Here is an 18517-nt window from a genome sequence, read left to right on the forward strand (position 1 = left end):
TCCCACCTTTTGATACATCTGCCTGCTTGCTTGGCACGCTGCTTTGTGCAGTGTGTTTTTTCTGAAGATAGGTGGTGGATGTACAGTACTTAATGTCTGCAGTTTTCTTCCAAGGCACTTCAGCGCAGAGCTTCATTCCAGGACTCTTCTGTTGCTTCCCTCCTGAGGGGAGAGGAACTAGCAAAGTGCTTTGCAAGGTCAATAACCTCTGAGCTTACTTTTCACAACTCTTGAGTAGTTCATTCCCCGTCTTCTCAGCAGATGTTGGCTCAAAATGAGATTATTCATGACCAAAAGTTTCATAAAACATATGTCTTCTGATTTTTGTGGGATCCAGGGTCTTGCTGTGGTCCATGGCAAGAAATTATGCTAGTTACTTGGAATGCATGAAGCAGGAGAGGTTCACAGGAGGCAAAGCAAGGAAAACAAAGATTTACTAATGCTATTTATATTTCATAAGGAGAATCATCAAAGATAGAAAAAATCACATTCATTGCCACCAGCTGGTGGTCAAACCGAGTCCTTGACTAAATCCCCTCGGCCATTTCTACCCAACCCTACTCTTTGCACCAGGCTGTAGAGCTGTAGTGACGAGCCTCACCTAAAAATCACAGAATTGAAGGGGTTGGAAGGGACCTCAAGAGATCATTGGGTCCAACCCCCCTGCCAAAGCAGGTTCCTTAGAGCAGGCTGCCCAGGTAGGCGTCCAGACAGGCCTTGAATATCTCCAGAGAAGGAGACTCCACAACCTCCCTGGGCAGCCTGTTCCAGTGCTCTGTCACCCTCACTGTGAAGAAGTTCTTTCGCATATTGGTGCGGAACTTCCTGTGATCCATTTTGTGGCCATTGCCCCTTGTCCTGTCCCCACAAACCACTGAAAAGAGGTTGGCCAAATCCCTCTGTCTCCCACACTTCAGGTATTTGTAAACATTAATAAGATCCCCTCTCAGTTGTCTTTTCTCCAGGCTGAACAGACCCAGGTCTCTCAGCCTTTCCTCATAGGGAAGATGCTCCAGGCCCTGTATCATCATTGTGGCCCTAAAAAGTTCTCTGCTAGCCTGGGTATGGACAAAAACTGGGGCAGTGGGGTTTTTATCACTGCATGGGGTTCACTGTGTGCTTGAACATTGAAGGAGTCATCAGAGTCCTTTCCCTGGCAGAGCTGATCCCTGTGCTACTTCTAACAGATCCAGCTCTTCACCTCTAGGACTGTGCACAGCAATTCTTTGCTTCGGCTCCCCAGCAGTGGTTGCGTTTTCTTTGGTGCTGAGAACAGTTCTGCGCACAAGGATTGCTGGACTGCTGGCAATGGTGGTGGGAGTTTGGATACACCAGGAGGATGTGCAAGGTGCTGGCTGCGGGAAGTTGGCCCAGGTCTTACCACTCCTACAGCTTTGTTGCGGGGCGGGAGGCACACAGAGTAATGAGTGCAATTATTGCTGCTCGAAAGTCTTTTGTTTAATAGGAAGCCTGATGACTGAGTTACAGATGGAGTTTGCAACAAAGACATTGTATCTTCTCAAAATGTATTTCTGTAGTCAGGTCTGAGAGAACCTCTCTCTAAAACAAGACCTGAAATAAAGCCAGCTTTTCAAAACTTTTATCTTTCTCCCACCCGCTGTCTCCTTTTCCTGAACCAGTGTTTCTTGCACTACATTTTAGAAACCAAACCTGCCCTTTTATTATGAAAGGACCTATAACAGATCTACAGGGATGAATAGCTGTACACCATAACATACTCTTAGAAAGAGTCCAGTTAGTAAACCTTGATGAGTTCAGTTTAAATCACGTTTGTTCAACAAAACCAGTGAAAATGAATCGGAACATGAAATGTGCCCCAGCGTTGTATGGTTCCTGCAGAACCATCCATCAGAGTTGTGTGATGGTCTTCATGGGGACCAAAATGGGTGAGCCTGCAAGGGACAGTCGTGTGCTTCACTGGGATGGTGGTGGAAGTGTTGGGGGGGTTTTGTGGGGTTTGATTTCCTTCCTGAAAGACAAGAGGATTGAGGGTCTATAAGATATACTCCTCTGGTGCCTGAGGTTTTGGCTCTCAGCTATTGAAATTCTTTCTGTTTTCCCCGAAACACAGGCTGCTTTGGAAATCGGTTCTGGTTTTGGCTTTTGCTTTCACATCTTTACTTGCGAAATCTATCAGAAATGAAACTCTCTGTTACTGGTCCCGGCAACTGGCATTGGTCCATGAGCTGCCACTAAACATGAAAGGTCTTTTTATTGTTTCAGAAAACCCCAGCAGTGACTCGTATCATTAACTGACAGGAGCCAGAAGCTCTTCACATCTCACGCCCACAAAAGCCCCTGGAGAAGTCGGGGGGGGAGGAGAGGGTTATAATGCTGCAATATCTTTAGTGCAGTGGTTAAATATTTTTCTTTATCGTGCTTCTAACGACAATGTCTGTCTGTTAAAGGCAGTAAAACTGTCAGTGCTGTGCTTGGATTTTTGAATACTACTATTGTCATGTTTATTTAATGACAGCAGATAAAGCTTTTGCTGTTTCCAGTCCAGATATTTTTTTTCCAGAGGTATAGCTTTTGAATACTCCTAAATTGTCTATTATTGGATATCTAGGAACAGGTAGTATTTTTAGTTTTTTGTTTCAACACTAAAGAAAACTTAAAATACTGATGGTGGGAATATGTGCTGATACTCTACTAGGCACACAGAAAACTTCACAGATAGCACTAACCCTGGATGTAATGTTATGCTAAACTCTTCTCCTGTGTTCTGCCAGTTAAATATCTAGCTACGAGTTTTAAAGAATTTTCCAGAATAGATCCTTTCCCTGTTTGCAAACTTGTCTGTACGTGGGTTAAATCAGCTCTGTGGTTAGGACAGCTGGCAGAAGGGGATGCCTTTATTTTTAACCATGTAACGTCATTAACACCGATGACCTCCCTCCCTTTCCAAAGAGCAGCAACAGGGCAGGCTTTGATCTCTGGATGAGCCTGACGCCTTAGAAGGTGACAGGTTAAAATTTCCTCTGCTAGGCACTCACTACAAATGGGAGTATAGCTCAGTCCATACCTTGTGTTGGGTCTGATGCTTACCTCTTCCTTCTCAGCCCTTTGGTAAGACAGGAGGTTTGAAAATCACAGAATTATCCAGATTGGAAGAGACCTCCAAGATCACCTAGTCCAACCTCTGACCTAACACTAACAAGTCCTCTACTAAACCATATCACTAAGATATATAATACACATATATACAATCGTGTATAGATTGTATATATTTGTATTTTATATATATATACACACACATACATTTTATTTATATACACATATATACAATCTAATGTATAAACAATGATGAAGGGTATGTTAAAATGCTATTCAAAATGCCTTCCTGAAGCCCAGGAATACCTGCAAATATTATAGTAAATAGTATGGGGTAAAGGCTGCCCCTGCTCTTTTGCACAGCTGGCAGACAGTGTGTCCCTGGGGCAGGAAGGCAATGGTGCGTTACACGTGTGCATCTCCGTGAACAGAATTGTTTAAAAAAGGCAGGAGCAAGGAAGAAAAATGTTCACAAAGAGGAGAGGTGAGATCTGTTAAATAAAACCCATACCCTACATTTCTGTACCTGCAGTCTGTACGGCTGGAGCCAGTGTTTCTCTGGGTATTCTGGAGAACTGGAGAGGACAGGATAACTCGTTTCTCTAGGTAATGGTGGCACTGGGTCTCCAACATGCAAACATCCAGGCACAGTGCTTAGACATGTACAATGTGGCAATACTGCATGCAGCACCCGTATTTGTTTTTTCTCTTGCCCTCACCCAAGGCAACCACTAAATGAAATCCAGGAGCCCTGCCTGGGAGTCAGTCCCAGAGGCTCAGCTCCGCAGCTCCAAGTGACAGGCAGCCTTCCAGCAGTGAGCTGACGAGGACCTCTGGCCAGAATAGGGATCGAGGAGAAAGTTTTGCATCCTGGCCAGTAGCATTGTGCAGAGTTTTGTGGAGGACACTGCAGCCTGAATGCACAGACTGGGCAAAATGTATTTATCCGAAAGAAGATACCATGGTACGTACAAGTACTTGTATCAGTTTTTGTAGGTGATGAAGCTCAGAGCTCCTACGCTGAGGTGTGCGTGTTGCTGTAGATGTAAGCACCTCCTCAGCAGCACCATGACTAGCACCAAGCAGGTAAAGCCCAACTCCTGCACGTGTGCACAGCCGAGCAGTGCGTTTGAGACCTGCTGGTACCACCACAGTAACCTGGACTCGAGACACCTGCTCTCAAGTATAACAGAGAAAAAGCAATTTTTAAAATATGCATTATCACATCCCATTAATATACAAAGACTAAACCCGTCTTTTGTATGGTAGGGTTACTTCTGCGTAGCCTGGCTCATTTAAAAATAAATCATCTCTTTTATAAAAGTGGCAGAAGAGTATCCATTGATTTGACAGGTTCAAAAAAATCCTTCCAAACCAATTCACTGGCAACAAAATGAAGGGGCAATTCATTTCCATGGTGATGTCAATTGAATCACTCTAGAGCAGTTGAAGGATGGATCCTGACCTGGGTGGGTGCTGGGTTGCAGTCCAATAACCATGCAGCTAGCAAGTACTCTTCGTTCTATATATCCATTAAAAAAAAGGATGTTTTCATTCGCACACTTTTTCTTTGCATTCTTTAGAAGCTTCAAAAGGTCAGGCTTTCACATCTACTGGGTAGTATTGTATCGAGAGGTATACAAAAATGTGCAGAACTTGAGCTGAAAAAAAGATGCTCCCTTCTAAGGGCTTCTTCTAGCTTCAGTTCTTGGTGCTGTTTGTTCTTCAGCCTGAGCCTACATTGCGAAAAATGTCAATTACCCAGAAAAGATTAATGAACCGAGGTCAGTTTTTCTTCTTTCAATACAAGTCTTTACCTAATCCAGTCATCTAAGAGAAGAAAGTCATGATTCGTCGTTTCCTGATGTGAAGATTTTTATATTTTTGTATCTGCTTATACATAGGTATTAGAAGTCTGTTATAATGCTTAACATAACTTTTAAATAGTTGTTTTGAAGCTATGCATAGTAATCATCCTTAATTTAAAAAATAAATTGTTTACAAGACCTTTTGTTTTTCTTTATTTAAAACGATTTGCTGGGAAGATGAGCATTTCTGTAATGAATTACATGAACTGACTTGCTGATTATGTTCCCTTTCAGACACCTTAGAGGAAGATAACATCTTTTCATACTCTTTGTTCTTACAATATTTTTTCTCATTTTATATGAGCAGTCACTGAATAGAAATACATTTGACTGTGTAATGAAATGAATTTACTATGTGCCTACAGAAGAGGCATACGCTAGTAAAAGCAGTTTCACTCTTAACAAGGAACCTCCACCAGTTATTGCATTTTTTAACGTAGGCAGAAAATATATTTTGTTTCAGTATAACTTGGTTAACAGTCTTAACCGTGACGTGATTGTCAAATTAAACAGTAAGTCTACAGTGGGTACAGTTTCAAAAACAAAAACACAACCACCAAAGCATCCAAATTATTGCTATTTTTGCAAATAAATTTGATTTTTTATGTCTTGCCACTTTTTTTTTAACAAGTTAAATAATATGTCATATGTCATAGCCCCCAGATTTATTATTTGCCAGAACCCTAAAGTGGAAAGGAGAGGCAACCTTATCTAAGCCTTGGATTTTGGAAACCAGTGGCACTGAATATATGGATTGGGATGGCTGAGAAAGACGGGTGCACAGGGAGGGTATTGGTGCATTTCCTCAAGGCAGTTTCAAATCGAGTTATTTCAGTTCCCTGTGATTCATCCCATTATTTTTTTGTGCGTGCATGTTCATTCTCACAATAAACTCGGTTGTGGAGGATAAACGCGTTGGTGAGAGCTCATCCATTTGTGAAACAATGGCTGATCCAATTCCCGAATTACCGGGACCTTCTCAGCAGGCTGTGCTGGACGCATCCCAAACCTGGGGCACAGCTGCAGGGGGATGGTGTGTCTAAAGCAAGGAGTGACAGGAGGATTTGGTCCTCTCGCTATCAACAGTACAGTGGTATCATTAGCAGCTGATGAAAAAGTATTGGTGGTTTTCCTTCAGACCTGCTGCTGTGTTTATTTCCAAAAGGACATTGCAGTTAGGAAGCAATTACACTGAATTTCGTATGTTTTGAGCAATTGTGAGAGCTTTCTAACAATGGGGCTTGCTGACCCAGTGGAATTTTATTTTTTAGGGCCACATACAATGTTGAAGTGTACAAACAAGACATTTCTAAAATGATACAACTTGCATGGTGACGAGATATGCAGGTCTCTGAATTATCGGCTCAAAAAGCAGTTTGGATTCAGGGCACGATGAAGAGAAAACTGATTTGGGATATATGTAATCCAGGAACGGAGAGTAATGCAGCCCTTACCTTGAAGTTTGCACACTAATTTGTTGACAGGACAAATAACTAGTTTTTGAATTGCATTATTTTATCACGTGGCATCTCTGTTCAGACGTGATTTGTACACATAACATTTCAGATCGATTTATATTATATTAAAGTATTGCTCTGAACTTTTACTGGGTAAAAAGGGATGAAATCTGTTTTTCCAGGGAAAAAAGGTAACAGTAAGAATAACAATGTAGTCCTCTCCATAACCCCTTATTTCAATGTGTTTCAATAACTGGAAAGAGCCATTCTTGACTGATATATATATATGTATTTTTAATACTATCAAGTGTAAGTTATAGACTTGCTGCTAGAGAATAAGGCTTATATTTAACAATAGTTTTTTTAGATCCTTCTTGTATCTATTGTTGTATCCTAACTTTGGTAGAAAAAATAAACAGGCATGGATTAAAATGCATTGTGCTACACTAACTTGATGCTGTCTTGGATAACTAAGTTGTCTAGATAAGGTTAATACATTTAGTGTAAATCAGTAAACATGGAATACAGGTTTAGATGGAGCAATCACTAGTTAAAACTAGTGAATATAAGGCTCTGAAGAACAGTAAGGCAGGTAAGAGTTGGCAGAAATAGAGATGACGGTGATATGTGCAGCAACAAGCGGGAGATGACTGCTGAGATTAACTAGGGACTGACTGCCAGCTGTTTTAACTAGTGACACTATTAGTACCCCTGTTTTGATGAAATTAGCAGATGTACTAAGTTTGAGAGAGTCTCATTAAGAAAGAAGTTTTAGAGATTGGGTCAAAAGAAGTAAATGATACTGAGAGCTGAAATAATTAGTCTTTAATGACCTGGAAGGTGCATCAGTTCAGTCCTTGGTTCAGGAAGCAACTAACAAACGTCTCAGCTGTGCGAAGGGCATGCTGATTGAGTGACAGGGGGCTGCAAATATGATACGAGTATGAGAAACCTAAAGCCTGGGAAAGTTTTCTAGCTAAGGAAAACCACTGATGTGTTTGCGGAGAGGCTGGAGCACTTCAGTAACTCCGTACTGATGGATCAGAGGAGGGCTACCAAGCAGCCAACTGTTATGAGGCGTTCAGCTTAGTTCTGCATCATGCCAAGGAATCGGCTACCCTCATCGCCATCTGAGCTTGATATATAGGCCTGCTGTAGGAGTTTGTGCATTTATTGTTCTTAGTGAAATAATTCAGTTCTGAAGATGGTCTTCCACATTCATCACCACCACTTTGTTTTCTTTCCTAGTTTTCCATTCTTCCTCACGTGCGTTGTGTTTGTTCTTTTGTAGAACTGTTCGTGTCTGGCTGAAGAGAGACAGCGGGCAGTACTGGCCCAGCATATACCATGCAATGCCATGTAAGTATAAGGAAGCATTCATTATCTACTGTGTATTTACAAAATGTCTCTTCTGATTTTGATGAAGCTTAATGTTTATGACCATTTGCAAGCTTACCAATCCATATTAAATTCAATGCTTGAACAGTCCCCTTGGTTTCTGTGAAGCCTTACCAAGTTGTATGCTAATGCTCCCAAGAGACATCAGGGATTACAGCAGCAAAAGAACACAAATATGCTAGCAAGGGATGAGCATGTAATGCAAACATAGATCAACAAATGTGGGAGCTCAAAATGTAGGCTTGCATTCTGCCTCTAATGGAGTCCATAAAGCTTTGTAAGTCTCCAGTATAAATCACTCTGCCCTTCCTATTTCATGTGCTCAGTCCATTAGAGTGCAATGGTAAATGGTTTTATTTGATAAGAACTTAATATCCTGTAGTAGCTAATATGATAGAGGGCATACTAGGCAGATTTTCCAGTGGAGGAGCAAAATCATTTTACCCCCGCAATTAGATGTGGAAAAACCAAGTCTCCCTGATGGATCCTTTCAGTATGATCTGCTGTAGGCCTCCTCTCCCAAAGAGTGTGTTCATGCTTTAAAAGAAACTGCAGATCGATGTCCATTTTTCCAGGAGGCAGTTGAAGAAAGTACTGCCCTGTCATAACCTGTGTTGAGTGCAGGGGTATAACTCCTCAGGTCACCAACAGCAGGAGTATGCTAATATTCTTCTGTCGCCTTCAAATGTGCTGGGTTAACCCATCTTTAGAAATCAAACAGATCAAGGTGCATTTATCAAGTCCCATTGAGGTATTCTGTCTGGAGAAGGTAGTATTTTAAGCTAACATGGCTAGATTTGGAAAAGGGCATCTGCCTCCATGATGCATAAAATACTTAGTAGATATAAATGTTAAACAGTTTTAGTAGCACAGCACCAGCTTGGGGCCATAGAGTGGCCCTGACGTTTGCCTGCCTGCCCTGAGAAAGCATTCATTTGGTAAATGGAGAGGAAGATCTCTTTCCTTTGGTGATGGGCAAACTCATAAGAATATTTGAAGCCTCAAAAGTATTTTCTGTTCAAGATTTTACTGAAAAAGGTATTGGAAAGCAACTAATGATGTGGCAGTTTGTGGATCTCTGTCAAACAGTTATGAAATGGTTCTTCTCACAGTTAGGCATTGATGCTTCTCTTTTTCCATGTGGTGTTTTTGCATATGCTTGCATTTTAAAATCTTGTTAGCTCTCCCTCTGGTCTTAGAGAGGCCGCATTATTGCCAGTAATAACAGCTACATTGGAAAAGATTGAGTAGATTCAGACCCACTCAAAGGGGGCTGTTATAAAGCTCCTTCATGAATTTGAACACCTGACACTGTTCCTTCACTTAAGGCTGGTAAATTTTTGAGTCATGAGACATTTGAGTTATGCTGAATTATTCACTGGTTTTAAGAATGATCAGGTATAATTAAAGACTGGAGCAACGTCAATTACATTGTTATCAACCATGGCTTTAAGCTTGGAAATCATAGGAAGGGCTCCAAGTCAGCCTCTGCACATGTTTCCACTTGACTGGCAATGATTGTTTTGATTGTTTCTGCATGGATCACCTTTTTGATGGTCCTCCGCTTTAGGTTCACATTGTTTTTTGTTGTCTAGAGAACAACAACTGCCCAGAGGTTCTCTATGGAAAAAAAAAAAAAGTAGTAGCCATGGTGGTGTCTTTGTGCTGCTTGGCAAGCTGTGAGAGTGGCGGTCCCACCTGCAGATACCCCATTAACATGATTCGTGACTTTGGTTACAATGGCACATGACCCACACACCCTTTTATAATTTTTATAAACTGAGTTTGTAGCCCGGGTACTCTGGAAGGTGAAAAGGATGAGGTGTTGGGCTGAGCCAGCCACGTGCTTTGGTCAAGCTCTGCACCCTAATGGGGCCATCAGGGTGTTCTGACTGTGAAACCCATTAAATAGCTGCAAGAAAGATCAGGCTTGCAGATTGCTTCTGACTAGGGACATTTTCTTCTGTTTAGAAGTGGGCTTCCCCAATTACAGTGTTATGCCCTGCCTATGGGTGTTTCTCTGATCGGAAAACTGTGGCCACATTTTTGATCATTTCCTCCAGCCCTCGAGAAAGAGTGAGCTGTGGGTGTTCAAACCAGATTGCTGAACAGCCAAGCCTTTACAAAGAGAAGGGGTAATGGAAACACCCTGCGGTGGATATAGTTTCTGTGGTCTTTTGCTGGCTTTCTCAGCCAGCGTCACAGAAGTGTCAAGCACCAAAAGGCCTTTTGGGAGCACTGCACAGAGCATGGTCACGGAGACTGGTGGCTGGAGTGGGTTGTATTCAGCCATGCTGAACCACTGGTTGAACTCGGTCTGCTTTCAAAAACCACCACAGGCAGAACCCCTATTTAAAAATACACGCTGAGTATTGTCAGTATGGCAAACTAGCTGAACTGGAAGTCTCACTAATCTTCTCCTTCATGTCAGAGTTGTCTCAATATCTGTATTAACAATGGACCTCTGATGAGCAAGTTAATCCTCCTCATGGATATATGTGTAACCTTTAAATTTTTGGGTGGTATCTGTACAGGAGGAAAAAAAAAACACATTGCTTTTCACAAAATTACGAAAGAGCATTGTAGTCTGTAGATATAAGCTTTGCATAAAAATAAAACACACAGAAAGACCCAAACCCAACTAGACAAAAAAACTCTCTCCGATGGAGAACTGACTACAGGTTTTATTGAGGGACAGTAGAGGACCTAGGGTTTGAGTCAGATAATATCTTATGATGTCTGTCTTACGATGGTTTTCATAGTTAACACTTTGTTTTGAAGAGGAAGGTCAAAAACTGTGCAAAGCAAAACATGCTTCTTAAACTATGCCACTTCTGGCAATTCATGGGGGCGTCCCTGAAACTGCAGACGCAGAGTTTGTATTTCTCTTCTACTTCTGTCAGCCTCTAATCGAGCTGACGCACTCTTGGGTGCATGAAAGACATCATTTTTTCTTTTCCCTGCATAATTCAGTTTCCAAATACAAAAATCTGAGCATCAGTCTGTATTTGCCCTGTATTTAAGGTAAAGAATACACCCAGACCTCTGTGTCAGGAATATCCCACCCATCCTCTGTCATAGTTCACACCAATCTTTTTCTGGTCTGAAATCCAAATCATAGCTAGGCATTAAAGTCGAGAGCCTTCAAAGTGCTATTATTTTTCATGGTTATTATTTTGAAAGGCTCTTAAACATCTTGGAAGCTTAGGGTTTTTTACATTTTACCCCTCCTTTTAATGAGCCTACATGCTTAAGTATCTGAATGTCATTGTCTAATTTTCATCTGAAGCATAAGCTGCTGCAGTCTGGTCACAACTGGTATCACTTTAACCACATTAGTGTAGCTAGTGTGGACATAAGCTTAGTGCTGACGTGTTATTTTTTCAAGGGGTAAATGTTACTGAAGAATTCCCTTAGGAAAACGATTATAGCAAAATCTCTTTATGCTGCTATGACTATGTACATGTGGGTTTGGAACTCACAAGTGACTTTTTTTTTTAGCAGCCTATCTCAAACAGTTGCTTGCACCTTTTGTATCTGAAGTGTTTCAGGCTATTTGGAAAAAAGCATACTTGAAATAGCTTAATTTACCTGAGACTTTTTCTTTGTGAACTCCTCATCATCTTCAGAGTTACTAATAGTTCTTTCAATGTATGCACACTGTCTGGCATTTTAAAGCTGGAATGTAGAATATGCCTGTTCTGGCATAAAGTGCCTATTAAAAGGATTTGATGTTTACTCTGCTCAGAATTGCTTTGTCTCTCTCAGCTTTTTCTACAGCTTTCTAATTCTCTACAACCCTAGAAGTCTGACTATATAACAGTAATGCACCACCATCTGAAGGGAAGCTTTGAATTTGCCTTTTCTGGGGAAGGGGTATAGAAAGGAGCAATTTCATCACTGCTAGTAGCCATAATATACTGTTTCCATCCTGGCAATTTCCTTGAATTGAAGCCTTTTCTTTGGTTTAATTCAGTCAGTCTGGATGTGAATCTGGTAGGCTTTCTGCTTGCAGTTAGTTGTCCTTTAGGAAATGTACAAGGGGGATAGAAGGGGAACAATAATGAAAGTAGAAGATAGATAGATAGATAGATTTTATTTTTTTTAAACAGTCAACATAGACTGTCCTCTTCTTGATATAGCTCTGTGGTCAACTAATGAGGATGAACAGCTGACTTACGAAGTGTTTAATCCTAGGTGAGACATTGCTCAAATAGAGAATATACCAAGTACAGGTTACCGGGAAGAAAGAACTCCAAACTTGCTAGTAACTGAAACACTGCAAGTAATCATAATGGAGAATAGAAAACAAGGGGTGCAGTGAGCAGAACTAAAAACACACCTGACTGTACTCTATATTTATCACAAGAATGCAGTTTAGAAAGCACTCTTATCACTACAGAAAGGGCAAGAATGCGTGCCCCTAGCTACCTGTGGCAGCTGATGCTGAAAAATTATTTCTGAAGGTTTTGTTGGGACAGCAGGACCCCAGCTGCATGTTGCTGTGCTGAGCAGTAAAAGCAATCCCTGCCTTCTGAAAGCAGCTTCACAGTTTCTCAATTAAGCCAAGCATAGCTCTTGAGTTTTTACAAGAAAAGTCTGTTATACCCTTGATACATACCTTTCCAGGTCCTCGAGGGACTGATGACTTACGTGCAATTTAAGAGTGTATCCTGATGTTTATTAGAGTAGTATCGATGTAAGAAACAATGGCTAGTTTTCAACAGAGTCTTGGCCACATATGTGCTACTTTAATAGTGTTGTTTGTGGTCAAACTGGAGTAGGGGGCAGCTGGACTCACAGTCCATATCAGATATTGGCTGATGGCTGATTTCTGTTAACGCCGATTCAAGTCAACTTTCTTACCGCAGGTATAGGATGGGAGCCTCTGACATATTACAGTGCTTTCTTTTATTGTTAGCAAAGTAAAACAAAAACAACAATAACAAATTACCTACCTAAATTATTCAACTAAGTAACTCTAAGATTCGTACAGAAATGTCAGGTACTGCTTATATCAAGACATCAGCACTGTTCTTGTATGACATACCTCATGACTGTTTTCAGATAACTTTAGGAAGGAAAAATGAAAGAGCTGGAGCAAGAAATAATAGTTATTCCATGTCCTGATAGGATAGGACTGACTGAATTGCACAAACACTGTTTTTTTTTAAATGCTTGTGTATTGGAAGGGGGCAAAATGATGAAGCGTCATGAAGCATGCTAGCTACTTTTAGGCTTTCCAGAGCTTCAAGAAAATGAGAATCGCAGTTTTGTTAACTTCATCATCATGTTCATTTTTTTCAGCTCCATGTTCATGCATGTCTTTTAACCCGGAAACCAGAAGGCTGTCCATAGGTCTAGACAATGGTACAATCTCAGTAAGTACATACAAAGATTTCTAGTTGAAATGCTTCCCATGTGTGCTGTGGTGAGGATATTTTTGCTAGTGTTTGGGAAAGATAATTTTTACTGCTAGTGGAACTGAAGTTGTAGTGTGGAAAATGGTAGATTATTGCAAATTTTGCTCCAACCCTCACATAGAGACTGAGTGGAGTTTGCAATAAGTTTGCAACATTTATTAGGCAACTAAATAAACTGTCTTAATTTGCATATATCTTAAAAAAAACCACACACAACAACAACAGAAAACAGCTGTTGTTTTATTAAATGAGTGCCTTGTTAATCATGTCATACCAAAGTTTTCTGAAAGCAGCAATTAAGAGAGGAAAAATCATCTTCTGAGAGGCAGAAGGTGGTTTTCTGCTCCATATTTAGCTGCTTTTCCAAATTTCAGGGTTCAGATTTTGTTTTCATCTCATTTCCTTCATAGGAGTTGGCAGTGCTGTTGCTGAAAGATTTGGTTCATTAGCATCTAAGAAAGATCTGTGTACATGGAAAGGAAGCAGGATATTAAAACAAGAGTCTGTCTTTTAGATATGGGACAGAGAGTAACAGTTGATCTTAATCATTGGATTTTTTCTTGTGGAATGGTTGGTGAAGTGCTGTGTCACCTTGTAGAAGGGAGCCATGGGTCAGAGAGGGTCTCACCTATGCCTCATCAATAGACTCCTCCTTCAGTTTAAGAACATTTTATCCTCATTTCAGACTCCTACTACTGTTGTCTCTGTCTCATGGGCTTTATAACTGAATGAATGTTTGCAGGTTGACATAAAGGCAGCTGTCAGCACTAAAGCCAAAATGGCATTTGGGAATCGATGTGTGACCCTTTTAGCTGTTGCCTGTGAGCTGTATCAAAGATGTGATTTTAACCTATAAAAATATTAATGGCTCAACACCAGAGATTTTGGGTGCCTGTAGGAGATTTCTTCATTTGTATCTAGGAGGTGGGACAGCTGCCAGAGAATTCCCTGAACTTCTGAAATTCCCTCCTTCCCACTCTCTGAAATAGCTTTAATTTTCCAGTCCTACTGGAGACATTTGTTTTTACCAGGCCTTTGAGGAATGTGAATGTGACTAAAGAAAGCTTTTAAGTACTCCAGTTCGATGGAAGAGATGCGTCCTTTGTCTTTGGGGCATTTTGCTCTGAAGAGTCAGAGAGTCTGAATGGAGTCAAGTATTTTCCATTCTAAAACAAAAGAATGTGAATGAGACATGCAGATGGTAAACCAACATGTTACTTAGGGTACTTATACTGCCATATCTGAGGCAGATTGTATTTGTTGCCATGCTGCACTTTTCTTTTCCCCTCTTCTGGATAAAAGTACATAAGATGGGGAAGGGCTGGTCTGTGTTGCTTCATTTAGTCCCTCCTAGCTTTAGGCAGTTGTGTGGTGGAGGCTTTTGCAGAAAATATGCTCCACAAATTTCCACAAGCAATTAAAAGTTTCCCTCTGTAGCAAACCTAAGGCTTATAAGAAAAGCCACAGCTGTAATATGCTATAAGAAGTGCTGAAGGTGGTGATGGAAGCAGAACAAGGAACAAAGGACTCCTGGTAAGGGCTGTATAAGCTAACATAGTTCACATATTGTCAAATGAATCTTTTTGCAGTGAGAGGGAGTCCTGATATTACGTTCAGATGTAAATAGGGATAAGAAAGTGAAACTGCCTTTTACATGAAACTTTTGAAAGTTATATGGCTTTTGGTTAAGTCTGGTGCTGCAGAAATGTTGATGATGCCTTTCAAGATTGATGGGCAGCACTGCTATTGTCAGAGAGATGTTCCAGCATTGGCACCGTGGAGTGAGCTTTTATGCCCTGCTTTTCCTTGTGAAGCAGGGTGACAATTTTTGCTCCTACGAAGATGAAGATTGTTTTCAACCTTTTAACTTCTCAGCATGAAGCTGCACAAACATTTGTGCAGCACAATGTACTGTTCTCTTGAGTGAAAGTTTGTCAGGCATCTTACTTGAAAAGCACTGGTACCTGAAGCAAAACCAGCCAACAAACAAAAAGTCTCCTGTGATCTTCATATAGATATATATATATGTATATGTATATATGTATATATGTATATATATGTAATGTACCTTGCAATCCCTTTTTGAGGAGAAATGGCACTCTGTTACTTTATGTCTTTGGGACTGTCTCTTTTTGGAAGCCAAAAGATGCTACAGTGGTCATAAATTCCTTGCTCTGAATGGGAGGAAAAATACTTTAATGGGTGCAAAGTCTCTCAAGAAATCACAATGAAAAGCAACAGAGGAAAAGTCTATCGCTTGGAATAAACAGGAGGCTTCCATAGCCACGATGTAACTCCTCACCTAATTTCATCCAAAAGTCAGCTTCCTAGACAAAGTCAATCACTACGCTCTGCTGCTGGTAGACAGGTGAACTGCCCTCAGACATACCCATGTTATTTACCCTTGAAACTGTCATAGAATGGCATAAATCTCCCTTCGTATTTCTGGGAAGATTTAACTGAGGCATTTAGGTTTTAGATAGACAGAGCTGAATGAAAATGATCTTTCTGGCCCTGCTTGTGTCCAGCTGAAACTATTACACACTTTGAGAAGGGCCACAAGGAGAACAGGGCATCAGAACAGCCCCCTCAGAATTCTTCCTTGGGGGTGGCACTTAAGATAGATTCATTGTCCACATCATTTGATCTTGCAGGTGTCCACAGGTTTGCTGTAAACAGCACTTGAATACCTAGGCTCTACCTGCTGGTATACACCTCTGCCACCGTGGGAAGTTTTGTGTTTTTTCCCCTCAAGAAAACTACGTAATAGTTTCTATCCTCTTCCACTTTTTGCACTGTATTAAAGTGAAAACCCTGTAATCGTTTTTTAGAGCTTTCTTTTCAACAGATGTAGGCATGGGCTCTGGCAGCAGATTTAAGGGTCTTCATTCTCCTCCATTTATGAATCCAGTTTGCTGTTCTCTGGCAGACGTGGTGAGAGCGCTGTCAGTCACTTGTGTTAATAGGATGAAGTCAAACCTCTAAGGAGATCCACACTGTGCTGTCGAAATGGCATCATATATCAGAGCACAGGCTGTAAATTCCCTGGGGTGGAAACTCAGTTGTGAATGGGTAACACACGGCTAATATATAAATATTATTGACTCTCAGAGGGATTCAGTTGCCTGTGCAGAGGTCTCTAGTGCTGTTTTGTGATACATCACTTGATAGCCACCTGCAGCTTTGGAAGGGCATGGCTCTTCTTTAGACCTTGGGTCATATCAGTCAGCCGCGTGGCCAAGCCCTCTGAAAAGGCATACGCCCGGGTTTTGTTTACCTTAACAGGAATAATTCATGTTAAAAAGATGTAGTCAGTGTTTTTGTAGTGTGGACAACAATGTATGTGCAACAGGGCATGAATTTCTGGAGCAAGGTGCCCCATGTTAAAATACCTGTCTGTTGACGTAACTAAAACATTTGGCCTTGAGAGGGATAGGGGAATGAGGGCAGTGAAGAACATGTGACAGCGTACAGGGGAGCAGGAAGGAAAAGAACCGGAGGAAGATTAGAAAATGCAAAAACAAGGAGATGCCTCTCAAAGTAACATGTGCTTTCAGGGGAGAAAAGGAGAAGCAAGGAGTCTTTGGGGTCATAAAAAAGAACACGTGATATCCAGTACTCGTGTTATTGGGACTGCGTTCATCTCTTTGTAAGGAGTGGTGTATCAATAGTATGGAACCGTGGTTTGCATTACAGCAGACATAGCTAGTCAATACTCAGGTAAACCTTACTAATTGCACTTGTGTTTTGATTCACTGCATTGCAATGGGGAGTTTCAAACACCTTTTTCAGTCTTCCACTGCAGGTAGCTGAACAGACCGGCCACATCAAGTTTGTCAAAGGCAAAATGCCAAAATAAAGTGAGAATGCAAACCACATTCACCAGCATCCGTGCGTCACCACAGTGAAATCTGGGGGCAGTACCAGTACAGGCACATCGGTGGGGAAGGCAGACATGATCTCCCACCACACATTGCAGCAATTAAAGCTGTTGTTCTTCAGGCGACGACAGCAGACAGTTAATGTCCGTGGCAAAGCGTGTTGCTTCAATCGGGCTTTGTAGCGAAGCATTTCATGTGGTGGCTTAGCATTCTGCAGGCGGTGGTTAATGAAAACCACTTCCCCCATAAGGAGGCAGGGAGGTGCAGCAGATTTTTAACGCTCTGTAGTTTGTAGAGTTAAGGTGACCCTGCTATACAAACCCAGCTGACTTAATTGATTTGTTGCTGCTGTTTAGATAACGCTCCCCGTTGTAGGCCTCGGCTGCTGGAGGAAAGCTGAAGGGAGGTAGATCAGAAAAAAGGAGGGGAAGATGAAATAGTGCAATTCAAGAGGACGTATTTATAACTAATTTACAAGCAGAAACCTAGTAACAGCAAAATACATAAATGCCTCAACCCACTCACAGTTGTTTTTCTGGAAGCTGGGCTCTGTAGCTTTTCAAAAGATGGCTATGGTAGCCTCTCCACGTTGATGGCAAGCATTAGGTGTGATGTGTTAGGGATAATCCTGGTGCTGGAAAGTCATGCTAGTCACCTAGCGACCCCACAGGAAACACAGAGTGACCGTTTTTGTTCCAGTTTAGAAAATGTGGGTAAATACCAGCTTTTCAGTGGTTAAAATGTCTTCTCATACTCTTCTGCACGAAGCATTTGGTTTGCTATAATAATAGTCTGTAGGCTCATGAAGCCCGGTCCTCTCTACCTGTCTGCTGCACAGTGCTTTTGGCAGTGCTTATACATGAATATTTCACAATTGTGTGCTTTAAAATTTAGTTTATCTTCTGTTTAATGATGTTCCTCTTGTTTTCGCTCTCTTTCTAGATTAAACAAATTAGGTTTTACTTCTGTCCCCTAGGGAGATTAGCCCAGGGAGTTTCTGTATAGATAGTTTATAAATAATTAATACGATGTGTTTCCAAGCTCCTTGTTTTTTCTTGTGTTTCTCTGAATATGTGGTGTGTGCACACAGATACCTGAGAGTGGTTTGAAAGCTAATTCATGTGGTGGTGCCGCAGAGCCTACCCTTTGCCTGGGTTTTTCCTTCAGAGTGCCGTTGCAGCAGCTGTATTGTGGCACTGTTTCCAGTGCTCTGAGCAACTCCCCTCCCCAAAACAAGTGGCAGAAACACCCAGGTGCTCCTTCAGTGTAACCGTACGGGATTTTTCCAGGAGCTGAGACTGCCATGCAGACTCTTTACTGCTGGTTCTCATCATTCCCTCCTCTGAAAGCAGGATCAGTGGTTAAACCAAGGCAGCAGGAGGGCAGACCATCTCCCGTTAGGCGTGTTCTTCCCT

The 18517-nt window shown here is 41.4% G+C and overlaps 1 protein-coding gene across 3 annotated transcripts in view; it reads left to right on the top strand.

Annotated features, from left to right (window-relative positions):
* The window catches only part of WDFY2 (WD repeat and FYVE domain containing 2), a gene marked incomplete at its 5' end in the record, with an annotated part of 78012 nt that overhangs the window by 43091 nt on the left and 16404 nt on the right, over positions 1–18517 (top strand). For all 3 annotated transcript variants that reach the window (XM_080569646.1, XM_080569644.1, XM_080569645.1), the window contains 2 exons: positions 7692–7759; positions 13106–13179. In XM_080569646.1, the coding sequence (XP_080425772.1) occupies positions 7753–7759; positions 13106–13179 (81 nt within the window). The remainder of the gene's footprint in view (positions 1–7691; positions 7760–13105; positions 13180–18517) is intronic.

The sequence above is a fragment of the Anser brachyrhynchus genome (genome assembly GCF_964034855.1).
Source record: "Anser brachyrhynchus genome assembly, chromosome: 1".
NCBI classification, from domain to species: Eukaryota; Metazoa; Chordata; class Aves; order Anseriformes; family Anatidae; genus Anser; species Anser brachyrhynchus.